The sequence below is a fragment of the Vanellus vanellus genome (assembly GCF_965231255.1).
Source record: "Vanellus vanellus genome assembly, chromosome: 14".
NCBI lineage: Eukaryota > Metazoa > Chordata > Aves > Charadriiformes > Charadriidae > Vanellus > Vanellus vanellus.
This window is the reverse complement of record NC_138919.1, coordinates 15,953,034-15,980,615: the sequence shown is the minus strand read 5'-3', so window position 1 is coordinate 15,980,615 and position 27,582 is coordinate 15,953,034. Positions and strand designations below refer to the sequence as shown.

Below are 27,582 nucleotides of genomic sequence, written 5' to 3'. Positions count from 1 at the left end.
TCTCTTACACCAGCACAATTCTGGAATCGCTACGGCGACTTCCATTAGTTTTCACTCAGGTAAACGCGAAGCAAATGAGAACGGGTTCCTGCCTTACATTGCAGCAGCGGAACAAGTCGCTGAGGGTAGTGCCGCTGGCTCCGGCTTTATTGTTACCTTGATGACACCTCAAGCTCCAGAAGTCATGCCGATGCTCGACTCTCACAGCGCAGAGGGCTTTCTTTCAAAGCAGGCAGCTCCTGCGCTGCAGTCCTACCTACGCGGAGGTTATCATCCTATTCCCGTTGCTGTGGGACGCGCAGAGAAAAATAGACGTTGCTCGAACAGATTTGATAACTAAAAGTAGAAGCCCAATGGGATACTTGTGAGGTCAGATCTGTAAGAGCTACGCCGAGGGTTTGGCCCCATGCGTAGACAGTAGCTCCGTTTTGTCAGCGAAAGTGCTGGGCACCAATTGTTACTGAAAAAAAAAAAAGGAATTTTGATTCCTGCACTCAAAATTATTGACTGGCATTTTTAATTATAGTTGGTTTTGTTCTTACTGGTAACAGCATCCATCTTGTTGAAAGTTCTTTCTATAGTAGTCAAGTGAATATAAGATTGCGGGTATGGATCAGGGACCAGGACGGTGCCTGGTCAGGATGTGCATGGGGATCAATGTCACTACGGCTGCTGAGAACCGAGATTACCCGCCTGTAGCTCTCTTCAGGATGGCATTGTGCTTCTAGAAACTTTGAGAGGCTTATAATACAAACAAAAACTCATTCCTGTTTAAAAATGCACGGCACAGACGCGCAGTGCCTGCTGTCTCGCTCTGCGGGCTGTGCCGCGCTGCGGGCCGGCGCATCCGAAGGACCTATCGGTATCGATATTGTGAAGCAAGCAGCACTCCAGTGACACCAGTCCACCAGGCACCAGTTCATGCAAGGCCACAGCACTTCCTGCCGAGACCCCAGCGTTACATTATTTTGAAAGCTTAGCCTACGCACTGGGATGGCGAACTCAGTTTTGCAATGCAAAAACCGGGCAAAATATGTGCAATTAGGACTCATTAATGTAAGGGGTTGCTCTGGGTTGACTTGCTGTGACAAATAACGGGCGCGCTGATGCGGTGACCTTACCTGGTCAGGAGGGACCCAGATGGCTGGCGGCTGCTCCGACCAGCTCAGGTCACGCTGTGGGTGCTGCTGCAGGTTTTAGAGGAGACCTCTTCCATCTGGGCTATTATAAGACCCCCATGATGAATAAATGCCTTTCCAGATGGGGTCTCGCAGGGCATTCTGACGCTGCTGCCTATCGCCGGGCTCCCTCCAGGTAAGCACGTCCACTGCCTGTGGTTGAAACACACAATTAATGCCAATTTTTTTTTCAATGAGGGGAAGGAAGTGCCGAGTCACGCGGTTCATGCCATTTCTCTCCTTGCTGCTTTCCCAGATGAAGGACTGTGGGACATGTTTGTGAAGGACATCCCTCGCAGCGCTACCTCCTACACAGTTGGCCTGGACAAACTCAAACAGGGTGTGACCTATGAATTTCGGGTGGTGGCTGTCAATGAATTTGGCTACGGAGAACCAAGTGTTCCCTCTGTGGCGGTATCAGGTAATCATGGATTTTTTAAAATATCTTTTCCAACGGAATTTCTTGGGGTTGGGAGAGAGGAAGAGGAAAAAAAAAAAACAACAAACCCAACCCAGATTGTCTAGTCACGGCGAATAATCAAGGGCAGGTTGTTTTCACATGTTTTAGGATAAAACCACAGTACTCTAGTGGTGAATGAAGGCTCATCATTACCGGATGCTTTACTCTTAAGAGGAAGAATGTGTGCGTGCCATTTATAAATTTGACAAAGAACCTTCTCAGGAATTTCAGGAGCGTTTCTATGGAAGGTCTCTTGCCCTAAGACTAATTTACACAGTCTACAATGCCTTTGCTTTTTCTCCTTTCCTAGTCTGTTGTTTTGTTTACTCTGCTTCCTTCTTTTCGTTCCCAGGGTTCTCTGATAAACATCTTCTGTGCTATTTTGTAGTTAGCTCTCAAAAATATAGGAGAGCAGTTTCCCAAAATTATTCCTGATCTCCTCCCTGTGCTGCCCATTCCAGGACAGTGTGATGCCTCCGGTCCCCCTTCATCAGAACAGCTCGTGGGTGATGCTCTCGGGCTCTTTCCACCCTCCCTGCTCTCTTCTGCTTATTCCCAGTAAACAGAGCTACGGCCTAAACGTGCTCCCAAAATGCCGTTGAGCAGCCCGGCACTCTGGTGTTCTGAAGGAACTTTGATACCTTAAGAAGCAAATTCCACTCAGCTTGCCACGTCTGGAGCTGGAGCTCAGCAGCCTGTTGGGAAGTGGGGAGGTTGCCCTCGTGAAAGCTTTGCTCGGATCCCTCCTTACCCTTGCGGAGACAGCCGAACTCCAGGTTGCTGCGGAGCAATAGGTTTCATCTTTGCTGCGTCAGCAAAGGCAACCGAATAAAAGGACCTGATAAAGCGGCTTTGTGATTCAAAATTCTGGAGAGTCCTGAGAACCTGGCAAAGCTCCAGGATCTGGAGTGGCTTTTATCTCTTTGCTCCTCCAGTGAAAAGCATAAACACCGTTCAACAGTTACCCAGCAGGCAGGAGTAGTAAACGCTGCTATCGCCATCGCGGCTGTGTTTGTCCTTACACAATTAAGCACTTAGCCTGTGAGAGCTGTCTGTGGATTTCAGTGTGAGTGCTACCCTTGCTTTTCTCCTTCAGGACAAGGGCATAGACAACCCACTTCAAACACCAAGTCAGTGTTTTTCCTATCTGTGGTTTCACAGAGGCTGTAACACAATGTAAAGGGTCAGTAATTGCTTCAGTCTTTCCTTTCCTGGCAGACGTTATTCCTCTGCAGCCGGGCGTGCAGTTCCTTGTGATGCTTTTTACAAATAAAACGTTTGTTTGTAAGTTCTCCACTTGAACAGAACTATTTAATTCACCTCCTTTTGATGCTTCAGTGTTCCTCTCAAATTGCCGCATGAAAGTAAGAGGTTTCCATCGAGAGTCACAGTCATAAAAGTATAAAGCATTTTAGGCTGGCCACTTCAGCTAGCACAGGGAGGCGTAAATTGCCCTAAATCTGCTCAGCCCAGCACGGCTTGTGCACTTTGCCTTTAGGACTTTATTGGCCTGGACTGGCTTCCCAGCGAAGGAAGATCGTGGCTACTTTTCACTGCTGCAGAATCCCCAGTGATCTGGAACAAATTTGGGCTCGTACCATCAGGCTTACGACAGAGTTGTGTTTAGATCCAGGGCTGACAACAGCCGGGGAAGGAGAGTGCCTGGGTTCAGCCATAGTGAGGGGTTTGGTTGAGGTTGGTCCTCTGGCGTCACCCGTTCCTGCCAGGTGTTCTTCTGCCTTATGGACTACAGGGAAATACATAGAACTGCTGGCTGGCTTGTGCTCCAGCGGCAGCGCGTTTTCACAAAGCTGAGGGATGCGGACAAAGAGAATACCACCGCAAGGAAATAACAGTACTTATTACTTTAAACCAAGACCGGCAAGATGACTCTAGAAAGGGGGAGTTGGTATCATTTTGCATCTCCAGTTGCGGTCAAATGGGGTGAAATGACTTGAGAGCGCAGAAAATCCAGAGAACTGAATTGATACCCGTGTGCCGCACATCAGGCTTGGATAAGCCGGTGGGAAAACATATAGAGTAGCAGTGAATGTTGGAAGCTGGACTTAATGGAGGTACTGAGAGACACTGAACCAAGCGTTCTTTGTTCCCTGGCATTAGCTGTATTTTTCAAAGAGCCACTGAGCAGCATTTTGGCGGGGCAAGCCTCTTAAAATGTGGAATAATTGTGGGTCATGACAGATATATTAGCAGTTCCTTTGACCCAGCATACCGCAGCAGTCAAAACATGTAGGCGCCTGCAGAGCTGTGGGAAGAGACCTCCCTCTCCTCACTAGGTGATAGCTCAGGGGATTCTGGAGTGCTGCTCTGGGTGCGTGAAAGATGCTTGTGGAGATGTTGGAGCCGTGACGTGCTCCTGTTCTGTTTGTCGTCATGGAAGTGTCAGTAAGCCCCTTGAAAGTCTGACTGCAGAGTAGACTATGTACCTCTTTTGAATTCCTCTCTCTCCTGAACACTATTAGAGATACATCATTCACGGTGGGGAAGAAGAGAAAAAATTGAAGCGGCATATAGAGGAATTGTTATTTGTTTTTTGCTCTTTCAGCACAAACCGAAGCCCCTTTCTACGAGGAGTGGTGGTTTCTGCTGGTGATGGCGCTCTCAAGTCTGATCCTCATCCTCCTGGTGGTGTTTGCATTGGTCCTGCATGGCCAGAACAAGAAGTACAAGAACTGCAGCGCAGGTAAGACATCAGCTCCGTGCTGCGCACGCGCTTTCCAGAGCTGTGGGAATCAGAAATGTCTTCCCTTTGAACCCCTGATTTCCTCAGCGTGGACTCTCCTTACAGGTATTTCGTTTGGCGGGAGACTCGGATCTTTTTATTGTCCGGTTTGGTAGAAATGGCTTTTGCCCATAGCCATACTGGGCAAAGAGTGCCTGATCTTAGCAGGTTTTGGATGCTAACCAGCCGCGGGCTTGGATGGGACAGCTGCTGGAAGTCCCAGGGACTGTAGCAAAAGCCAAGGAGTCTGGGTCAAATGCTTGGCAGAAGACCGGAAAAAAAAGGAATGAGCTGAGGCTTCATTTAGCTTTGTCATCATTCCCTGATAGATGGGGAGAGGGAGAAGGATTCTGCTTTTCCATGGCTGTACCCGATGCAAATATTCTAGGTCTGTATGTGTGAGGACTATATGACAACTGCTTTGTATTAAATAGAGTGCCCTGCGTCTCGCATTCGTTCCGTAGCCAAGCTGCAGTGGCTGGGCTGAGGGCCAAGCGGCTCGGAGGTGCCTTGGTTATCTGGACCCGTTAGACTTTAAGGCATAATGAGCATCGAGCTTTGAAGTTTCCTTTAGTTATGACTCTTACCAGGCTCCTTTCTGAAAGGAAAGAGGAGCTACTCGCTCTGTAACCGGGAATGTTAAAACGTCCAGTCCTTGAGCTCTGAATATTGTTTTTACTTTTTCTTCTCCTGGTATAATAAAGTCCTGGAAGGGTTGTTCACATATGTATTTCTCTGATAGCCTCCTCCACCTCCAGCAAGAAATTGCTCCCATGCCTGGAGGTGCCAAAAAAGGCACGTTAATGAGTAGGATCAGGTGGATGGGTCTTTGCGCTACCCATTCTTAGGGATTAATGTAATGAAGGAGTCTTCCAGGCAGTATTTAGTAATTCAGTCCCAAAGTGAAGATCTTTTCTTTCTTTCTAATTCACTTCTAACAAGTGTTAGAAAATCAGATTTCAGTCCCATGAGATACAAGATGTATGAATACCGTGGCATTTTACCAAGTTAATACTATTATGTATTTGTATGCATAGCACGTAGGAAATCTCTCATCTTCTTAGTTTTGCTCTGTGTTTGGGGGACAGACATGAAAAGACAGGTCTGACCTGTACTGTCAGATATCAGTGTTCACACTGAGTCTTAATGTAGCACTGAAATTGAAGCTGAGGATAAAGTACCCGTCTGCTGCAAAGTGGCAATATGCAACCGGTCCTTCTCCCCGGGACACGAGCTGAGCTCACACCTTTGGGATTACAAAGAATGAGCATGGGAGAGAATAAGCTCTTGCTCTATTTGATCACAAGAAATAATACACGTTGCTGTATTTTCCCTCTTCTTGCAGTCCTCTCTCCTTTTCCCTGCCTTACATTGTCCAGTGATTTCTCACATCTATATCTTAACCTCATTACAGCTCTGACATCTTTTTCCCATTTGCTGTCCACTTACCCTATCTCTTGCTTTCTTTCCTGCCTTTTGTTTTTCTCTTTTCCTCTTTTTCTGCCTTTCCTAGTTTTACTTTCTCTTGCTTTGCTTCAGTCAGCGTGAATGGGATTCAGAGCACCTGATTTAGGACATCTTCAGTGGCCAACGGAATTAGTCACCTGGTTTCTATTTATAGTCAAAAGACAAGAATAAGCACTTTCGGAACACAGTTTGTCTGCCCTATTTTAGATACTTACCTCCGAATGAAATGCATCCATCCATGACTCCTTCTTTCCCCTCTTTTGGCTCCTTCTGCCCATTCACACTCCTGATCAGCTCCTCTCCTCCACTCTGGTTGTTCTCATTTGCCAGTAAGAAAAGTAAAGAGTTTTTCAAATAATTAATGATGTCATAAAGCACAAAGAAGGTCAAGTTAGCTCTTACAGTGGTGCTTGGGGGGAAAGCGCCTTTGTTTCAGCTGCCTCTTTGATTGCCTGGCTCCAGGTAAAACCATCTCCAACGTGGAAGAGTCGGTCACCCTGGATAATGGAGGCTTCACTGCTCTGGAGCTCAACAGCAGACACCTGAACATCAAGAGCACCTTCTCAAAGAAGAATGGAACCAGGTAAGAAGCTGGGAACGCCATGCTGTGGGAAACGGCTTTTTATCTAGCTTCAAGCAACTCTTAAAGAGGCAAAGGGAAGAGACTGTTGTCTGGAGGATCTAGGGAGGACTGTAATGCCCAAGTCTCTGCCCCAGGCTGTGATTCTGGCTTCTAAGCATGATTTAATTGTGTCATTTTAGAGAAATGGCAACATCCCATACGCTCACCCTTTACGTTTCCTAGGTCTCCTCCCCGCCCCAGCCCAGGAGGGCTGCACTACTCTGATGAGGACATCTGCAACAAGTACAACGGAGCCGTGCTGACCGAGGGCTTGGGCCTGAACGAGAAACCCTTAGAAGTGTCGGAGTCGGAGGTAAGGGTTTCCCTTCGCCTTGCCAAGTGTTGTCACTCAGTGCAGACAGTCATTTCCCTGATGAACCCTGGCAAGTTTCGAAGCTCCAATCCCATACCCGCATTACACTGTGGTGTCATTGCTTGTCTGTCTTGGGGACTTTAAAATGTCGGGGTCCCCAGGCTGTTCGCATCACATCTTAAAATTAAAACGTCAAAGGAGAGAATGACAAGCAGGACCCAGCCAGGGCAGATTCCAGCCCTGGCCTTGGCAGGTATTCACAGTTTTCCAGTGTTAGGTAGAAAGACACGTGCAATCAGGGAGCCAGTGGGTGCTGACCTCTCTGGAAGGGGCTGCACGTCCCCTTCTGCCCCGGGGGCTGCCAACTTGGAGCACTTTGGGGAAAACATACACGTGCTGCAAAATAACCGTCTGGCTGCAGCCGCCCTCTGCATGAGGTGGCAGGGGGGACGCACTCTGGGTTGTTGCTCTGACTGAAGCATGGCATGGGGTTTAGAAGTTTTCACGGTGCCTTTTTTCAGGCAGCTACAGCAATCGCCGAGACTCAGAAGGGTGGTCTTGCCTGGTGATAGCTGCTGCCTCTGTTACGGAGGGAGTAAGCGGGGCATGCGAAACCTGCCAGGGAGCACGTGGCAGTGACTGAGAGCCCAGCGGTTGGGTTTCTGAACGCCCCAGCCCACAGCCTTAGCGTAACTCAGGAGGAGCCTTCTGCTCAGGTTGCCTTTAGACTGTGCTCCAAGGATGGTGGGTGTATGCCGGCGTTCTCCATCTTGTGTCTTCTATCCTCTTTAAGGAGAAAAGAAAGTGCTTGTGGTCTGTAAAAGCCCCACAGCAGCCAGGGGTGAACAGACAGGCTTCCAGGCACATCCAGAAAGGTAAATGTGTCTCTAAAACCGTGTGTCGTCAGCTGAGTTCCTGACGGATCTGAACTGACAGCGCAAGAAGCGAGCAGTGGGCCAAACCCCGCCGAGCCCGACCCTTCTAGCAAGAATAAATCACGAGCGGCGAGTAGTGAAAGAAGATGACAGTTTTCATCTGTAGCTTTTCTGCACCTGCAGCTACAGCTGCTTTTCCTGGCTACCTAGCTCTCACCTCCCGCTAATTACCACGGACAGCCTGCTGCTTTGTGCTGCCCTGTGGCCGACCCGTCGCGCGGGCGGCTTTCCTTGGCGTAGCTCAGGCTGCTGTCTATGCCATGCACAAGCGTTACCCTCCAGATTAAACCCATAGTGCTTTGGTCATGTCACTGTAACAACCCGGCATTAAACCTGTCATTAAAACAGTTTGCTGAGCATGATCATGAATTTAGCGCTGGCACCTTTTGACATTCGTTTCGATGCCCCGTGTGGTATTTCCCGGTAATGCGCAAAACTCCCCTTGCAGGGTGTCATTACCGCCTTCTCTGTGCGCTGTTTGTACAACAGAGAAGAAAGCGATTTTTGTTTCTTTTTCTCGGGCTATTATTAGTATTATTTATTTACTGCGTATTGCAGTCGAGCCTAAAGGTCTCAATTGAGATTCTAGTGTTTTTGTCAATCTGTGTGTGCATGTGGGCATGTGAACAAAACCTGCCTCCCGTTTTTCCTTGGGGCTTAGATATGCAGCCCTTCTGTATGATGTCTTTGATGCTTGGGTTTGTTTTTTTGTGGTGGGGAGTGCTTTTAGGCATGAAATGTTAATACGCTCCCAGTAGAGGCAGCAATAGGAGATGCTGCCTTTTGATCAGCCTGAAAATGTTGTTTATGTTGGCTGGTACAGACAGGAGGTGAGGGTGGGTTGGGGCAGAGGTGGGTAGAGATGTTTGACCACTCTCTTTTCAAGTATTCCTGTACCTATTAGCTCTTCCTGTTTATCTTTTCTGTTCTTTTTGCTTCTATTCTCAAAGGAGGTCTTAACAGACAAGCTCTGTTTTCCGAGAATTTCAGAATCTCCATCTCTCTTAGCAGGCAGAAATGTTTCCCATCATAGGAAGAGTTAAAGATATCTTTTTATGTGAGAGCTCTACACAGGTTTGGTCCTCTGCAGCAAAGCGGGTCCTGATGCTGTTCTTCTCTAATGCATCTTTGCGTGGATCTCAAACGCCACTTAATACGATGCACGTAGGGGCAGGCAGGGCCGAAAACTCTGCTTTTTGCTTTCAACCCACACGTCGTCTTGTTGCCGCTTAGTCTTAGCCCTGTTGCCAGAGGTTTTACATGGAACAGAAGGAAGCTCACTGGCTTCAAGTCTCTTGGGGACGAAGAAGTCTGCGAGAAACTCCCGGGCTGACTGACTGCACTGGCGGCGCAGCTGCCTGGGAGCCGTCCTCCGAGCCCCCTCCCGGTGAGGAGAGCAAGAGAGAAACAAAGAGAGAATCGAGCAGACCCAGCGCTACCCTTAACGTTGATAAATCAAGTGGTTAACTTACTCCATGTCACGAAAGCCAAGCACCGGTACCGTTAATGAGGTTAAAGTAGTTTAATTGGCAGGTACGGAGCAAGAGAGTGCTAAAAGTGTAATTTCTAGATGATTAATAATAATAGGCTTTTAGATAATGAGTCAAGTGGACGAGGCTCTGGACAGATAATCTGAAGAAATTTGGTGTTCGCCAGGTACAGAAATATATCTGTGATGTCATCCAGCCACGGAAGAGCAGTTTTATAGGAAGGGGAAGGTGGTATTTGTTTGTTTGTTCTCACGTATCCTTGTGGCCTCCCAAAAGCTGTTTGCAGGAGGACGTATTCTCCCGGACTGCACACGTTGTCGGTCAGTGCTGAGTGCTGGCCGTGCTCTGCTCTTCCCAGCTGCTCTCTGCAGACTTTTGCTTTCTCAGCTCTGTAGGAAGATACTATAAATTTCCACTTAACACTTCACAGGGAATATGATTTAATTTGTTTCCGATAAAGTTCTCTGATGATTTTGACAAGTTGGGCACCATGTGGAAACCAGCTGCAGGTAACACATTAAATAAGCAAAGGTTCCCACGGCCGGGGAAATCTGTTTGCTTACCAGGTCACCAGGTCTCCTTTGCAGCATATTCGTTTCATCTCAGCCAAAAGAAACTGCTGCCATCTACATTTTTAGAAATAATCTCATAAGGATGTTTCTTATGCAGTCACTTTAAAAAATATATATATATAATTGGAACTATTTTCAAATTTCCCGTCGACTAAGCCAGCCAGCTCTGGTCGCTGGCTTGCCTTTGAACAGCACTTGTGCATCTTGTGCTATCAATAAAAGACTTAAATAGGCTCTCATTTTCGGTATTTGTTGTTTCATAGGCATCCGCGCACCTTTGGTTGACAGTCTGCAATGTCACCACACACCCAATCACGCTCCAGCCTGGGGAGGTTTCCAAGGTAACAAAGCCACAGTTGCACGGAGAGGAGAAAACTGAAAACAAAGCAAAAAGCCCTGCAGCATTTCTATTTACTCAATAGTTTTAAAACCACTAAAAAGTAATCCTCTAGTATAAGCTGTTTGTATTGTCATGCGAAACAGGTTTATCTTGCTACTCCTTGATTTTCATCAGGGCAGAGAGGGATGAGGGGCGGCAGTTTAGCAAATCACTTGCTGGTGAGGGTGGTTAGTGCCTTGTTCCAAGCAGACCTTCGAAGATACTTTAGAAACATAGACGGAATGGTCAGTTCCTGCCTGTTCTGAAGGAAACACAGCGAAAACACGTTGTATCACCACTGACAAGTGGGTTCCCCTTTCCGGCATCAGTGCTAATGATGGTGAAAGGCTGAAGTTAGGGCAGCTACGCATGTTGCATGAGAGTCGCTTTTGAAAGGCACTGGCCTTATTTACACCAAATTAGTGTTCTCTTTCAGTTGGTGTAACGGACTAATTAGCGGACAGATTATCAGCAGGTGATACTGTTTTAAGTTCCCTCTTCCTGTTGGTGGCGAGTTCAAGTGACACTCTATTTCAAATGGCAGCAGCCCATCTAAAAGCGTTCCCAGTATTTCTCCTCTTTATTCTGGCAATCTCGAAAGAACTTGGCTTAGGTACAGGAATCATATTAGTTTGGTGGGTGAGTATTTTTCTGTTAGCGATGGACAGAAATCAAGTGGCCCCATCAGGATTATTATGTGTCGGTCTTGCGGATACAGCTTTTCTCAGCATTTCTTTTTAGAGCTCCCAGCCTTTTAGTCGTGTTTATCTTCTTATATGTCTGTAGGAACATCAGAAAGACCAGTAAGGAGCCACTAGTGTTTGTGGCTTTTTTTCTCCTTGTGTTTATGACAAGTCGGCTCAGGTGTGATCCATCTTTTCAGCAGGGGCTTGTTTCTTTTGGGGGTGGCTGAGCACGTCCGAGTCAGTAAGAGAGACGGTGGATTGGGGAAGGAGTCAGAAGCCATGGCAAGGGCAGCGGTAGCGTTGTGCCTTTGATGGAGGGAGCACATCTGTGATCGTTAGAGGAGTTCACACCTTCAGGTGCTGCTTCAGGTGTGTTATCCACAACCACCTGCCTCTGCTCAGGATGCTGAGACTTTTCTTCTGGACGCCCGCATCATCCTCCAGCTTCCCAGGCACTTTTTACCTTAACGTGAGATGATGGAGCGGCAGCAGAACGTTTGTTTGTAGGCTGGTACAAAGCGCAACACCTTGATTCTTGATAAGAACAGAGGAAACCTGGGTTTGGGGACCTTTGGGTAAAGTTGGTTGCGTCTGCAGCTGAGGACCAGCCTGCCTGGGCTGCCTGCTGCCGTGCCCGGCCACATCTGCGGTCACCAGAGGTGCTCCTGTTGGAGCCCCTTATGAAAAATAGCCGGGGGGGGGGGGTGCTGGCAGGACGTTCCCTGCAGCGGTGCCAAGGCTCTGGAGCCACTCTCTGCACCCACGGGCTGTGGAGCGGTCCAAATCTGGGGATATTCCAGGCACGCCGTGAAAAACCACCTGTTTGAGAAGGTCGTTGGCGGGAGTTGGGTGTTGGCTTCCCCGGGCTGGCAGCTGGTGCAAAGGAGCTGTTTTTCTCGGAGGTAGGCTTGCCGAGTTCCTTCTGGAATAATTATTAAATGCTGGTAGGATTTTGTTGTAATAGTAATTACTTGTCAAGGCACCTGAGGCTTCGCATTCTTAAAATAATCAAACAGTACATAATTCCGAAAGAGCCAAAGCACGGGCAACAGTGGAAGGGAAATTTTGCAAAGCTGTAAGGAGCCGCTTTGCTCAGGCTTTTTGGAAAACTCTGGGAAAAATTCCTCAGCGCTGTCCATCACCCTCTCTGCTGGAAAATGGGCACGAAATGGTATCGAAGCAGCTATCTAAGCAAAGAAGTGGGATGATGGATGCGGTGCCCTTTTCAGACGATGGTTTGCAAGGCATTTGAGGATTGTTCTTGGGAGACCATTAAAAAGGAGCTTTAGAGGAGGAGAGACTGGTTGTGTGGCAGACAGGATCAAGAAGGATGTGTGTTTGCTGGGTGGTGTCATAGATCAGAACGATACCAACCTTTTGAAACTAATTGCAGCAACTAACAGTTACGAGCTGCACTTACCCGTCTCTCTCTTAGGCAGCTACTACTTTGATATTTAATTGCCTTTAGAATCGGCTATGCAGATTATCGGGGGGGGGGGGGGGGGGGGGAAGGAATAAAAGCTTTTGCATGCTCTAACCAGAGATTTGGAGAGAAGGCATGAGGTATGGAAATGACTGGGTAAATGTTTGTGCGCTGTATGGGATGTGGCCGTTATTGGTGGGAACATTAGCGGGAACAGAAGGAAAATGTGCGCTTGGATACCGTGGCCAAGGCTTTGGCGCTCGGAGGAGACGAAGGAGCCCTCTGTGATTCCTCCAGCTGTATCACAGCAGCAGTACTTCAGAGGAGGGGCAGATGCGCAAAGCTGAGCTGGTTACCTCTCAGTAGAGCTCCCGCCCGATATTGATAGGAGCTTTGAAGCCATCCAGCCACCGCGCATAAATGTTTCAAGGGGTAAGATGCGCTCTGAGCACTGGGCTGTGCCTGAGCCATCGCAAGGAAGAGACCCCTGCTGCCCGGCCGTTCTTCTCTTCCACACTTTTGCATTCTCTTTCTTCTGTCGCCGCTGGTTGCGTGCCTTTGTTGTACCACCAATAATCAGCTGGAGCATACAGAGAGAGTTGCCTGAAAAAAAAAAAAAAAAAAAAAAAAAAAACCCAACGATTTTGCTTAATTCCTTTTCAGTGATATCGCTAATTTTCAATACTTAATGGGGCTTGCAAGCCAAACTCCGGGCACTATGCAGGTGGCCTGGTCTGCCCACCCCAAACAGCAGCGCGTCTGGCTAACTTCAGCGTGTTTGCAGGGAAGACGTTCTTTCTGCCTTTGCGTCAGAAGAAGAGATATTGTGAATTACAATCATAATTGCAGTCTTGTTGATTATGTGATTGAAAGCCGTTGGTTTCCCTATGACATCTCTACGCTTCCCTGCATCAGAACCGGAGCTCCCAGCTCCTGCCGCAGCGTTCTGCAGTGAAGTAGAAGGGATTTCTCTGCATCTCTTATCGCCGGCGTTTGTCGGGGGACCCCCCCTCGAGCAGCCAAGCCTGGCTAAACCAGAGCACGGCGCTTTTCTACAGTCCAGCATGTATCGTACTTGAATTACAAACCATCCTACCCTAAAATCACAGCTTTTGTCAGCTGGTGATACTAAACTTGTCTCTGATTTCTTTTGGAGTGGAACGGGCTAAGTCATAGATGCTAATGGCTGATTTCTTTGTTTTATATTTTTTTTCCCCTGATGCTCCAGGCCACTGACTCAGATTACGAAGACGAGTTGCCAAAGCACTCCTTTGTGAACCATTACATGAGTGACCCCACGTACTACAACTCGTGGAAGCGGCAGCAGAAGGGGGTGAAGCACCCAGCATCCTACAGATACGAGGAGTGCGCCGCCAGCGAGACAGAACCCTATTTCCAGACTGTCATCACGACACAGAGCTCAGGAGGGGTGTACACCCCAACGGGACAGCCCGCGCCCGGCTCCCGGACTCCAGTGACAGGGTTCTCCTCCTTCGTCTGAGCCGGGGCCGGAGGACAGCGCCGAACCGCCGGCGGCCCTCGGAGGGACCCGTGGCAGTGACTGTGTGTGCGCGTGACCCGTGCGGTGAACTGTGGGTAACTTCTCTATCAGGGTAGAAACGGATGGGAACACGAATGAGGCTGGGTTTGGGGTTTTTTTTTCTTTTTCTTTTTTTCTGAAGACAATCAACTCTAAAAAATACGGAGCTGAACTAGCTGAACCTTTGTTTAAAAAAAAAAAAAAGGAATTCTGAAAAGTGATGATTTTAACCACTTGTGAATAGTAGGGGTTTTTTAACCGCTTTTGTAACACTGCTTCAGGAAGCAGCTCCCATGCCCTTCTCTTCCCTCTTTCTTTCTCTCCTGTCTTCCTGTTCCCCCATTCCCAAACAAGGAGGTGAATTCCCTCAACGCAGTGAGTGACTTTGTGATGTGATTTGAAGAGAAACCGTAAAACCTCCCAGGCTCCTTTTTCTTCCTTTTGCTCTACTTTTTTTTTTCTTCTTCTTTTCTTTTTAATTTTTCCCTGTCATCAAGGTCAAGTAGGAAAATACAGAAAAGGGACAAATTTTTACGTGAAAAGCAGACAGCTCCTCTCTCCTCTTATCGTCGCTGCTCCGCACATTAGGAGCACTGGCTGATCAGCTTCGGCTCAGTTGTGTCACTGTGTCTGCTCGAGGCTCACTACTGCTGTATTTCTACGGAATTACTGACCTGCTTTTCTTTCTTGTTCAAATGGGACCTGCTGCATTCTTTAAATATTCCAACTCCAGGGCCTTTGGAAGAGGAGATGGCTCAAAAGAGCACTGTAGGCAGCGGTGGGTGAAGCGAGCGGGAAGAATTCAGACACAAGGTCAGTTTATTTTTGGTGTGGCTCTAATCCTCTCTCGTGGACCGCGTGTGCCATTGGAATCTGTCATTTTTTTTAAAAGTCAAAGGACACAACCCAGCAAGCCAGAGGAATCTTTCAATTAACGTTGCAGTGCCAAGCTAGAGAGTCTGCTAATTGATGGGGGTTTTGATCATCAAAGTTATCCTGCCCCGTCAATCGAAGTTGAGCATCCTTTCTCGCCCAGGCTCTGCAGCGCTGCCTGTTGGTCTGTAAAAAAGTACACGGTAGCTGGGTTGGTTTGATTTTATTTTTTTAGTACAAAGACAGGTCACACAGACTGGGTGAGTTTTGGTGTCCACAGGTGCCTTTTATCAATTCTTCAGCTTCGTATCTGGGAGAAGCAACAAAGCGTCTCCAAACAGAGCTAAACAGCTTTTTCAAGCATTAGGGGCAGGGATTACCTTGGATACATTTACAGGCTGCTTTGTGCGCTTGGAGCTACAGCCTTTGGAAAGAAGAGAGAGGATTTTTAGTTTATTTTCCATCCTTTTGTACAGCTCCCTTTTTGTTTTCTTCTTTTCTATCCTTTTCCTGAGTCTGTCATGTTTAGCAGCCAGTTGTTTACTCGCAAGGAAGTTGTCAGGGGTTTAAAGAATCCAAGTCCGGCCCTTGGAGCTACCAGCAGTCCTGGATCACCAGACTTTTTACTGCAAGAGTTTGAAAGGTGAATTTGGAAGCAGTCGAGTCCTTGCCGCTCCAGCGTCTGGCATTTCCTCCCAGGTGGAAGTAGGTCGGCCAGAAAAATCGGTATCCTGCTGCGCCCTGATGTCCCGTCAGAGCACGTGTGGGCACCATTGCTATTGCAAATTGTCCCGGTCCTCTCTGGAGGGATGCAGGACAGCTGTGACAGTGGGCGGTGGTGGCTTCAAGGCAGGTTGTTGAAACCAGCCTGGCATTGACGACAGCTGCCCATTCCTGCCCGCGGGGGCTGGTTAGAAGTAGCCTGGTGGCACCTCCCCTGAGCAGGTGAGGTCCAAGGGCAAGCTCAGCCCTACTGTCGCCTTTCTTCTTGGACAGGGTGAGCGGTCTCAGGACTGCTTTTACTCTTTGGCGCTGCTGCTCTTGGTGCATACAGATTCTGGATAGCTTTGGCACTGGATTGCTGTTCCTCTCCAAAGGCTCCAGAAAAAAAAAAAAAAAAGTTCAAAACCAAAAACTCCAGTGGGTGTGTTTAAGGGCTTTTGAGCTCTTTAGACAGCAAGAGATATACAAAGACATGGGCTTGAGCCAAAACCCTGTGAGCCATCCCCCTCTCTGCACCTGGAGAAGGATGTGTGTGGGATGGAGAAGGGGCTCCAAAGAGGATGACGTGAGCTTACTGCAAAGAGGAATGCAAAGCAAACAAAAACCCACTGCCTTCTGTGCACTTTGACTGTTCTCTTAAGCCATATGGACTTTGCTTTAATTACTGAACTGACAAAAAATTTCTTTTCAGACTGAGGTTTTTTTGTTTTAGGCAAAACTGTCTACGTGACTTTCTGATTTGTTTTCTTTCTCCTTCGTTATTTCCTGCATCAGATTACATATTTTTAAACACCTCGTTTTATGTACATGTGACATAGCAATGCAATTGCTGTTGGAATTTTAATGGCGCTTATCCAACAGGTATGAGAGGTAGTGCTACAGGAGGAGCCTTTCAAGGACCGCTAAGGACTTAGGGATACGGATTGGTAGAAAGTAGATCAAACACCGAAGAGTTTGCTCCGAAGGAAAGCGTAGCGCAAGTAGCTCCATATCTTCTGAATATGGCCAGAGCTGAATTGGTGTAAGGTGCAGTTACTCCCTGGGGCTGATCTGATACCACATTGAGCGAAAAGGCAAGGAAACCACGGGGAATAAAGGAAATGGACTTTGTGGCCGCTGCTGCACTGAAGGACAACACGGGGAGCAGCACAATCTATACAAAGTCAGGAGAAGAGACTATTCCTTTTTTCTTAAAACCATCTGCAACTAAAAAGCCTGAGCTTGCTGAGGACCCGCTGAGTTGGCTGTATGGCCCTTTTCTTCCGACTGCTGCTGAAATAACAGGTTAGGTGTGATTCCATTAGGAGCTGTTGATCCGAACAAAGGTATTTCTCTTCCATTCCAGTCCACGCTGTTGTCACTCTTGGCTCTGTTTTGTTTAGGAGTTGGCTTTTCTTACGTGTGGGTTTATTTTACTGAGACAGTTGCAGAGCGTGGAAGCGCGTTGCCCTGCTCAGCCCTTAGATGAGCGTAGGATGTGTGTTCTGCTGCCCGGGATCCTGGATAGCTACATGCATGGTGCCTGTGCCTTCTTGATAACACGCTGTACTTGTGAAATATGATTAATGGGCAGGTTTTATTTACCTCAGGTATCAGGTAAATTGTTCTATCTGTAAGGAAACACTCCATCAGTTAGCAAGAAAGCTCTTATTTCATAGCTGTAATCTTTGGGAATCACAGCCTTGAAATACGACTTTTAAGCATCAGTTGTCATGTTACAATAACTTCACCCATCAAATCCCCTTCTGTTTCCATCTTCCTGTTTAGAACAGTCTTGAAAAATGAAGGCTTATATTTAAAACACCTCCTTAGGATATTTTATTTGTATCTGTTTATTTACTTTCCCGTGTTTCCCGGGGTCTCTTGGTGGCTGTTATTAAAAAATAAAAACAGCGTCATGAAATGACCAAGGGAGGCATTTCAGGGAACGGTTTAATATGAGCTCGTTTTTCATGCAATAGCCATGGAAAAACCCAATTTCCTGCAAGGGAAAAGTGCCCAAGTCTTCACCCCCCTCCCAGGGCTGAGATGACACCAGCCACCGCCGTCAGCGATGCTCCTGGCACTCCCAACGGCACCGAACCGCCTGTCGGAAACCCCACGCAAAAGTGCCCGTGAGTGAAGGAGCTGCGCTGTTCCAGCCCACTCTACGTGGAGCATTTTATCCCCCAAAAGTCTGTGTCACAGACGGTGTGTCCCCCACCAAAACCCACACCCTTGGGTGGAGTATTTTCCTTTCCTGTGTTTTAACGCTCCGACGTTGGTGCAGCACCAGCGCTGCTGGGGTGCGAGCAGCGGTGGTGCGAAGGGACAGGAGAGGGCACTATTTTACTTTCATCAGTGGCAGATGCTTTTTTTCCCCACCCTGGGAGTCACCCCTGTGAAACCCCATCGTGGGCAGGGTAGGGAGAAGCGAAGGATTTAATCAGCATTTCCTAAAGGAATCACACAGCAGCCAGCAATCCCACTTTTGGAAGCGGTTGGCATTACTGGAGAAAAGGGAAAAAAAAAAAAAAAAAAAAAACCTATACAGAAAAAGAAACTAATCCATTACCCAAAAGGATTTTTTTCCCCTCTTCATTTTGAGCGTTAAAGCCAGTGATGCTTTGCAGATGGGCCACGATCTCATTTTTCCTGCTTATACCCAGGTCTCTGCCAGAAGCTGCTGTAGCAATTGTTTAGAATAAATATCCAAGTCTGTCTTGACATGGGGATACATTTATTATCCTTGTCATTGCTTCCCTCAAGAAATCCATTGGGTCATCCAAAGATTATCCAATCTGCTGTCCAAAAAGGGAGGAGAGAGAGCTGTTTATACATACAGAGCACTGGTGTCTTCTCCCAGTAGCTGTTTTCAGATAAGCAGGGCAACTGGTTTCAGAAAAGTCCTTTTAGAAAAGGAATTTATCAGGAAACTTTTTAAAAAAGAAAAACAACAACAACAAAAAAACCAACCAAATCAAAACACACCAAAAAAATAACCCACCACAAGAAAGATAACCTCTGGCAGGGCCATTAGAAATCTCCTAGAAACCTGTGGCATGTAAGACTGAATATGATCCCAAGACCTCCTATCCTTAGTGATCTCCTTTATCAATAGCAGCCAGAGGGGCACATGCAATGAGGGGGTTATATTTGGAGGGGAAAAGCCACCACAGAACAGTTGCTGGATGGGCAGGTTCACTGCAAACGGCTTTGTTCAACCTGGAGTTCCTGCTAGTTCAATCGCATTTCTTAGGTTGTTTTTATAGGTTTTTTTTGCCAGCATGTGTGGAGTCCATACATCATCATGGTGTTACTTAGAGGTCACGTGGGGAGAGGTATGTTGCTGTGGTGTTTACACAAAGCCACGTGCATGATGATGTGGTTGTACAGTATCCATTGAAACCTCCTTAGGGAAAGCCACCCTTGAATTAGGAGCACATTCACCCCAAGACTAAACACGGTGGGCTGGGCACGGGCCTTCGGTGGCTCCACCTAACGAGTCCCTTCAGTTCTTTGTATTTCTGTATGCCTTTTCTTCTGCCCCACGTCTCCACCCCCAGCCCTCCCAGACAAATGAAGTTGGCTTGCACCTTGTGAAGGTGTAAAGGTTGCCACTCCCAGTAGTAGAGAGCCACAACCCCTAAGCACACACGTGACACGTGGGACAGGTGAGATCTGTTTGAACAAGGAGTGAAATTCCATCAGGACTTGACATTCAGGCTCTGACTCTGAATTTTATCTTCTCAAAGCTGCCACCTGCCCATTTTAAATGGCCCTGGAACCGCACGACTTGGCAGGAAATTCATTATTTTGATGCTGTTTGATCACTGTGCACTTTCTTGGGGCTTGACTCGCTGGATCTAGAGACTGGAGTGGGGTTACAGAGCTTTATGTCAAAGTGTTTTCCCATTTATGTCTGATTCTCTACATCTGGGAACGAAACCTTTCTGTTAACGTGACATGCTGGTGCTCTGCAGGTGGGGCACCTGGGAAGTGCCACCAGCGCTTCCCCCTTGATGTCGTTGAGCTCCTGGGCAGTGCTGGGGTCCGTCACGGTGCAGTGGGAGCTCTCGAGTAGCAGAACGGTGCAAGAACACCATATTATGGTGAGTTTGCAGCGTCACTTTGCCGTTCTTGGGATGGAGTCCATCCTCTGGTTTGGTATCTGCTGCCCATTTAGGGGTAGGACCACCTTGCACGGCTGTGTTTGAGTTACCCTTCGGTGTACTACAGTTATCGGATCCTTGCTTTTACTTCAGTGTCTCCGTGGGGATTTGCCCTGGATTTTTGTTCCACACCTCTTGTTAGCCTCACTTTCACCAGTCCACTATTTTATATGAGAAAGTTACTTCTTCTTTTGCAAACTTGCTTCTAATTAAAAGAACCCTTTTTTGAAACGTGTGTGTCCTTGGTACATTTATTTGGCGGGGGGGGGGCGGAGAAATATTTTCCAGCCTCTTGCGTTAGTTTTGGCTTGAAGAAGTTTCTGGGTGCCTTGCCAGCGTGCTCACGAGTTAAGAGCTCAGGATGGTGAAAATGGGCTGAAATTCCTCCCTGTTAGTTCTGGACTGTAAAATCTTATGACCTCCTGCTGCTTTTCAGCTAAAATGACATTCTCAAATAGTTTCCCCCCAAAACTTGATCAGCCTTAGCTATTTTGTTATTTTGCGGTGATAAAACTTCCTCCAGATCCTTAATACGGGAGAGTCAAAACCCATTCAGAACTGGAAACCCACCGTTTTGTACGCCTCCGTCCGGTCACAAATACTATTAGTCTCTCCCCCCACCCCCCTCCTGCAGCGTCGTAGCAGCCGGTAATGGGTTCCCACAAAGGTGCTGGTGTTGGGGAGGTCGGAGCGGCCCCCGGGGCGGCTCTGGTGTTGCAGGGTGGTCGGCGGTGCTTTTCGCCAGCTGAGCATCTGGCCTCCAGAGGTAAAGTAAACACAGTCAGGTCGGCTACAGCTCTGGTGGGAGAAATGAGGGCGAGAAATCAATGTTTTCCAAAGGGGGGGTGGGGGGAGGAAAAAAAAAAAAAAAAAAAAAAAAGAAAAGTCAAACTGCTAACTTGTATTTTCCTCCTCCTGAAAGGGATATTATAAATAATGCAGCGTTGTATAAATACAGGCAGCCCTCTGCGGCTGGTAGCTCGTAAAAACCCAGAGGTATCAATGTACCCGTTTTGAAGATGAAAATCCTCACGCCAGAGCGTTTCGTGAATGAGACACCATTCTGCAAAATTGCCGTAAGACGCAGAAGTGCTTTTTTCAGGGTCATCCACCTCCAAAGTGTATCATCCTCCCGCTTCCAGCCCTTACTCTTCTCAGGACGCGTTTCCTCCGCCCGTTTTTGTGGTTAGGAGCGGAGCACAGACATACGCACGGGAGTGGATGGGAAATGTGCCACGGCATTTGTAGCCTAAACAGTACCGGGGAGAAGAGTTTGGCCTCCCGCCCTGCCCTGAGCAGCACAAGCCACGGCTTGACTGAGTCAACTAATCCGGGCTTTCATTACTGACCCTTTTCCTGCTATTTGTCTCATTTGTTTCCTCTTCTTCCCCCTGCGTTTTTGCTCCAGGCTTATTTTATTTTTCTCCTCGCTCCTTTTCTTTTCTTTTTTGTTTTTTTGGTTTTTTTTTTTCCTCTTGGTTTTTGGTTGGGCTTTTGTTTTCTCTCCTCCTCTTGCCTGGCCAATTATTTTCATTTCAAACCCGCGTTTCCCACAAAATCAAAAGGAACTTTGTCTGAACACACATTTTTGTTGGGTTTTCGTTCACTTCCACTGTGCCCCAAGAACAGGAGTCCTTTTGCTTTGCTGTCTTGTGTCCTTGGACATGCGGGGCACGTCCCTCCAAGGCGAGGACACGTGCCCGTTGGCTTCCCAGGCCGGTAGAGACCTTCACTGGGAGGCGATTGGCATGTTCGTCACAGTTCGTTACCGAGTTAGGATAATCCTAAATCGGATGAGTCTGGTGCGTGAAGTCACACTGCAAAGTTTTACGAGGCGAATTTCTCAGCGGCGCTGAAATCGAGGAACTCCGTTGCGCAACCAGAGAATCTGCCCCTGGATTTGGAGAAAGGAGCAAACCGCGAACTCTCGGTGCGTGACAGTGACAGTAATGTGTCAGAAGAGGAAGCGACCCACGCCCACGACGTCATGTGAAGGTACTTCCCTGTGTTTTGCAACTTCTCGGGGGTTTAGGTCACCATTCCCACCGATCCGGGTCGGACAGGCACCCTCCCCAAGCGATAGTGCCCGGGGCGGCCGAGCCGTGGGCTGGTGGTTCTTCACCCTGAGCCAACGTCCTGGGCGAGCTGAGTTCATGCAAGTGCACTTTGTGCGCTAATCAGACGGCGCAGATAAGGCTGAAAGGCAGGTCTGAAAAAAACCCCATGTGTAATGTGGCCTGGGGCCTCACGTCAGGAGTGATGAAAGGCCCTGCAACACAGGTGACCTCACCACAGCCCTCTCAAATTGGGAGGGATTAACATCCCTCCTTTGGGTAGGAGGAAATTGAGGCACGGGCTCCGCCCGCGAGACCCAGCCGCCCTTTGTGTGACTGGTGTCAGGGTGCCCGAGCGGCCTTGGTTACAAATGTCCTCAGCGCAGGGCAAAGAAAACACATCTTTCTTACAAAACAGCAGGATGGGTTATTTTTGGGTCTCTATAAATTGTCTGTTTTCCAGCACTATCGTTCATACCCTACCAGGGGAACACGAATGTGACCTAATTAAAGTCTAATTCCAACAGTACAAGACTAAACTTGTGAATACAAACTTTTCTCTTTTTTTAATTTTAATTTTTTCATATATGTACAAACGCATCTGATTGGTAGAAACAGCCCAGAGCTTGGGGGCAGGGGAGGAGCAATTAGGAGTCATCAGAGAAGCTGAACTATGGAAAATTTGGGGTGAAGCAGGGCGAATTTCCAGATTGATTTATGAGACTGTGACTTAATCTGCTAGGAGACTGTTTCCTCTGGGATAAAACCCCACGTAACCTGATGGAAATTAGGAAACGTTTTACCCCATACCATGGAAAGGACTGGAAGAGGAAGGATTCAGCCTTTCAGTCCTCCATCCAGCAAAAACCATCCGGGGTGACTGATGGAGACGCTTTCATTGAGCCGTAGCTGTGTTAGAAGAAATTAAAGAGGTGAGAAGAAGATGCCTGTTTTTCACAAAGCCCATTTTACGAAGCAAGCAAGGGTTAATCCGACCAGCCAAAACGCCTGCCGTCAGCTGCTACCGCAAATCCTCCCGGTGAGGTTGAGCGAGAAGCTTCCAGCCGTACCTGCTGGGTTGCTCGGGAGGGACTGTGCCCGGACGTGTTCGGGATGCCTCTCATCCAGCACCCGCTGGATGCTGAATGAATCACGAGCCAAACAGCTTCACCCTTGCCCTAAGTCCCTGCACCCAGAAAAAACAGCCACAGCCCGGGCACCGGTGCTGCCGGAGCCAGAATTGATGGGCCAAACTCTGCCCTCGGGCAGCGATGGCGCTCTGGGGGAGGGGTCTGGCCCAGTGGAGATCTTGGCCCTAAAATGCTTTACGCCCACTGGGCTGTTTTTAACATGTGTCCTCGTGAGATAGGGTGGGCTCGGAGGGCGGGGGATTATGGTGGAAAGGGCTGTACGTCATCTGGTTGGAGCTGATGTCTTTAGGGCCATGTCATGATTTTGGTTGGGTTTTGGTTGTTTTTTTTTTCTGGCTTGACTTCTGCTTTGGAAGTGGCTCGGCAGAAATTGAGGTCATTGCGAACGTGGCAATGCCACTTCGCTTTCTGGAAAGCGCTGGCTGCTTCGTCAAGCAAACCCCAGCTGGGAGAGCTGAAAAGATGGAGAAGTTCTTCTCCGGTACAACGGGAGACAGGTGAAGGAGAGGCTGTCCTTGGAGGAGCCGGTGGCCGAGGGGACAGGGAGTGCACGCGGCGCTGCCCCCTCCCTGCTTTCCGTAATTGGTTTTACCCTGCGACGCTGGCTGTAGCTTCTCATTTTCTGTCCTTGCTCAGAAATTATAGAGGAGTGAAAGGGAGATGGGTTTCAGCTGCCGATGCTTCAGGAGCATTCAGCAGCGTTACTTCGTCAAAGGAGCAAAGCGGTGGTTTTGCTCTGCAGAGGTCGCAGAAACAGCCGGGTGTGAAGCGCTGCGTGGGTTTGGGCTCGGCGAGAAGGGCGGCAGAAGCCGGTGCCAGCCCTCAGCCATTCCCCCGCTGCCGGAGCTCTCGGAGGAAGCCGTACATCTGGTGCTTTCCCATTTAGTCCTTTCAAGAGGCTCATTTGAGGGCGAGGTTTGTAAGGAAGAGCCAGAAATAAACAGCTCGTGACGCCATTTGTGGGACAGGAGGAACACAAGAAGAGAATTGTTAGAAATGGGACAATCAGTGAATAAAAGCCTGGTTTTTAACAAGGCTGATATTTTGCTATGTCTGTTAGAAGACTGTTCTGTGTTACAACATGACTTTTTCCGTAGCGTGTGGAGGAAAGGAAAACCTTTGGGTGTACAGTACAGCAGCTGAAGAAAAAGCCTGAGATGCAGCAGAGCACGTGTCTCCTGGGGATGGCCTGCCTGTGGCAGGGGGGTGGAACTGGCTGATCTTCAAGGTCCCTTCCATAGAACCTAAACCGTTCTATGGTTCTGTGGTCTTCCACCCAGTGGTGTGTGTCCACGTAGGACCTCTCTCCCCTTGGCCTCTTTCAGTCCCACCAACCAGACAGAGGTAAAATCACCTCTCCTCTGGGGAGGGCTCTGCAGTTTAATAGTTTTTGTACCTCTGTCTCTCTAGGAGCCCTTACAAACAGAAGGGGGTTTCGTTTGTCAGCCTGGCTCCTCTGAAGTTCTGCATAAGGCTTAATATCATCTTCTATTCCCCATCAATTCAGTCGTCCTTTCCCTGGTTGCTCTAAGAGGTATTGTCGCATTTTTACAGCTGTGACTCTACCAGTGACTACGGCCAGATAGCACAGCTCAAATCACCTTCTGTTTGTGTTAACCATGGTGACCGTCAGCTTTGGAATCCCCCCATAGCTGCTTTGCTTGGTCACCTGTCCCCTCTCAGTAGAGAGGAGCGCAGGGTGCTGGCCGCAGCGGAAGGGCGCTGTGCTCCGGGATGATGGTAACACAAACACGGGGAAAGCATCCGAAGCACGAAAGCCAAGTACCCTGCCGCTACTGCCATAAGGAGTGGTAGATAGTGGGCGAGTTAATATTGAACCAAGATTGTTGCCGGGGCGGTGTGGCAGGAACAAAGAAGCCAGGAGCCACCGCGGAGCGAGGGACCGCATGTGGGCTACCACTTCAGTGGTGTCCAGGACCACCAGAGGAGCCCCTGGCATGGGGGAAGCAGGGCTCACACTGAGTCACTTCTCCTCTCCCCAGGCGGTAAGAATATATAGTCTTTTTCCAGCCCTGTGCATCTCGCCAGGGCTCCCGCAAGCCTCTTTAGAGTCCTTGGGCTTTCTTATCAATGGGGAAAGCAGCGGCCCTGTGTTGGTGCCAGTGAGAAGGGCGATATCAGAGGGGCCATGTCTGCTCGTGACCCAGAGGAGAAGGTTCCTTTTGGACCACTCCGGGTCCTTCACAGGTACAGATGATTAACCCTGGAAACACAGGATCATAAAAGCACAGAATCATTTAGGTTGGAAAAGACCTTTAAGATCATAAAGTCCAACTGTAAACCAGGGCTGTAAACCATCTCTGTCTTCTAATATATAATGGTGCCCATAGCCCGGTGCACCGAAGAGGTCGCTGGCCATTGATGTGTCTCTCCGATGGGATTTAACAGCCCTCTTGGAGACATTTCCTATTAAACAGGTTATTATCTGAAAAAAGTGATAATTTTGTGAAATAGGTGAAATGAGAAGGAGCACTGACGTGAACTCAGCCCAGTCCGCTGCTGCTGCTGTTATTTTTCAGTTGTTTCAGCACATCTGCTGCACGAGCGTGGTGGGGAGCGCTTGTTGCTTGCCCTTTCAGTACCGCAGGGATTTTCCTGGGCCGCCAGCCTTGGACGGACGAGATCTGCGTAAGGATCCCAGCCCAAACTTGGTCAACTTTCTTCCTTTTTCTTAGACAAGGTGCTGGGATGCCGTGGCAGCCTCACCTGCAGCACTGCTGCGGGGTTTGCTCGCCCACAATGCTAAAACCCTCTAAATGTTGCCAGGAAACATGACCTGAAGAACCTTCCCCTCTGCTTTATCCCTCCTGGGTGCCATTTCAGTGGTATTTGCATTAAAAAACATAGCCTCGGTAACTACACACTCTACCATCGCATTTGGTCCAAAGGGCTGTGTAAGTATAAAAGCATCGCTTTAATACCTTCATTTTGTATAAAATTACTTGATGATGAGTGTTCAGGATCGCCCCACCTGCAGCTCTCACCTGTGGCAGCAATTTTGGTTGAGAGGTGGAATTTTTATCAACTATGATTTTCTAGAATCTGTGGAGCCAGGAAGACAACGGCACGCCGAGAGATGTGCGAAAACAAAACAAACCAAAAATCATGTAAATCAGGAGTTTGCAGAAGTTCACCAGCCCCGCGCGTACCCCGCGGATGTGGTTCCCGGCAGGGATGCTGCAGAGCCCGGCTGCGGGAGCCCTCTGCGGTAACATCCCCACCACCAGCCGTACAGGTTTCCCCTCCTGAGCGTGGTTCCTTCGTCCCCATAGGGTCACGGGGACGTTAGCAGAGCATGTCGCTGCGGGGAAGAGGAGCGCTCCTGATGTGAAATGGGTCAGGGGGACGGTGTCACTGCCCTCCCACCCCCAGCTGCGTGGTGGAGCACCATGGCTCTGCATCCCACCTTCTCCTTAGAGTGTCACCTCTAGGTCAGCACATTTCTCCCACTCAAACCCTTTTTGGGCAAACGAGAGATTTGGTTGCATGTGGAGTTGCTGCATAGTTTATTTGCTTTTTTGGGGGGTAGCTAACATCCTTGCTCTCCTCCGAATTCTGGCTTTGCCTCAGTTTCTGTCTGAGAGAAAAGAAAAAGCTGACCCACAAACCCGCTTCCCGCTGAGGAATCACAAGGGCTGTTAGCAGATGGTATTGTGAAACCAAAGGGTTTGAGCAAGGGAAGAAATGCAGCTGATCCCGGCCGGGGAGTCGCTGCCCTGGCACCTGGTTTCTCCTCCCACCTCTCATCACAGTTCTTGATGTCCTTCTGGTGTGGGACCCCATGAGGGGGAGAACCGGGCTTTGGATGCAACGATAAAGGATAACTCCCAAGGTATGGTTGCTTCAAGGTGTCTTATAAGCGGGAGACCCCATAAAATGGAGAATAAGGTTCCTGCCGCAGCCCTCTGCCACGGTGCGCTGCCGGGGCTCAGCTCTTCAGCTCAGCCTGGGGAAGGAGGAATCAGGCACGTTCCTCCATAAACGAGCTAACTGATTGCTGTCAGCCCCTGATCGCATGAATCAAGGAGCACGTCGTGGCTGTGCAAAGCTGGGGTTATCATCTGAGGTGTCATCCTGCCAAAAATGGCAGCGCTGCTGCTTGGCTCCTCCGCATGGGTGTGGTGGTGACCCTTGGACCTGCCGGCGGCTCGGCACCCGCTGCATGTGTTTTATGAGGCAAAATAAATGTTTGAGCGGAGGAAAAAAATGCTGCTGGCCTCTGGGCACGGCCACGCACGCTCTGCCTGCGCTGAGTGGCAGATAGTTGCAGAAGCACTTGGGTTCCTTCAAGGCCGAGTATGCCCAAGGCAGAAGAACGATGCCTGGTGCAGGACAGGGTGATGTGCACATGGGTTCCTCGCTGGGACTCGTCTCCCCTCGGCCATGTGGGTCTGCCGGCGGGCTCGGGGGACACGGGGAAAGGGACCATGCTGGACCGCACGGAAGAGGAGACTCATGGTCCTTCCCAGTGTGATGGGGGCAAAGGAGACCATGTCCTGACCCATCCCCACAGCCACCCACCAGCACGGGGAGTTTGCATACGTGTAGCTAAACTGGCCAGAGGCTCCACTGCACAGTCGGCCCATACGCGTAATGCATTTTCCCTGTTTCTCTGGTAGAAAGCAGCCGGTTCGGTGTGTGTTTGGGGGGACACACCGAGCTGCCTAAAGCCCAACAACCAAAGCCACCTTGTGCAGCCCCGTGCCCGAGAGCAAACAGAAAGCCAGGGGCAGAAGGGAAACGGGAACCCGTCCCGAAACGCCACGGCCGGGGAGCGTGGTGGTCAGTGGAGGCTGACCTC

At 48.9% G+C, this 27,582-nt stretch overlaps 1 protein-coding gene across 1 annotated transcript in view; it reads left to right on the top strand.

The window, feature by feature from the left end:
- SDK1 (sidekick cell adhesion molecule 1) overlaps nt 1-13,769 on the top strand; it is a gene marked incomplete at its 3' end in the record, with an annotated part of 423,737 nt that extends 409,968 nt beyond the window's left edge. The window contains exons 41-45 of the mRNA XM_082490690.1: nt 1,435-1,599; nt 4,205-4,342; nt 6,311-6,431; nt 6,654-6,783; nt 13,497-13,769. Coding sequence (XP_082346816.1) covers nt 1,435-1,599; nt 4,205-4,342; nt 6,311-6,431; nt 6,654-6,783; nt 13,497-13,769 — 827 coding nt within the window. The remainder of the gene's footprint in view (nt 1-1,434; nt 1,600-4,204; nt 4,343-6,310; nt 6,432-6,653; nt 6,784-13,496) is intronic.
- Nucleotides 13,770-27,582: the final 13,813 nt, after the last annotated feature.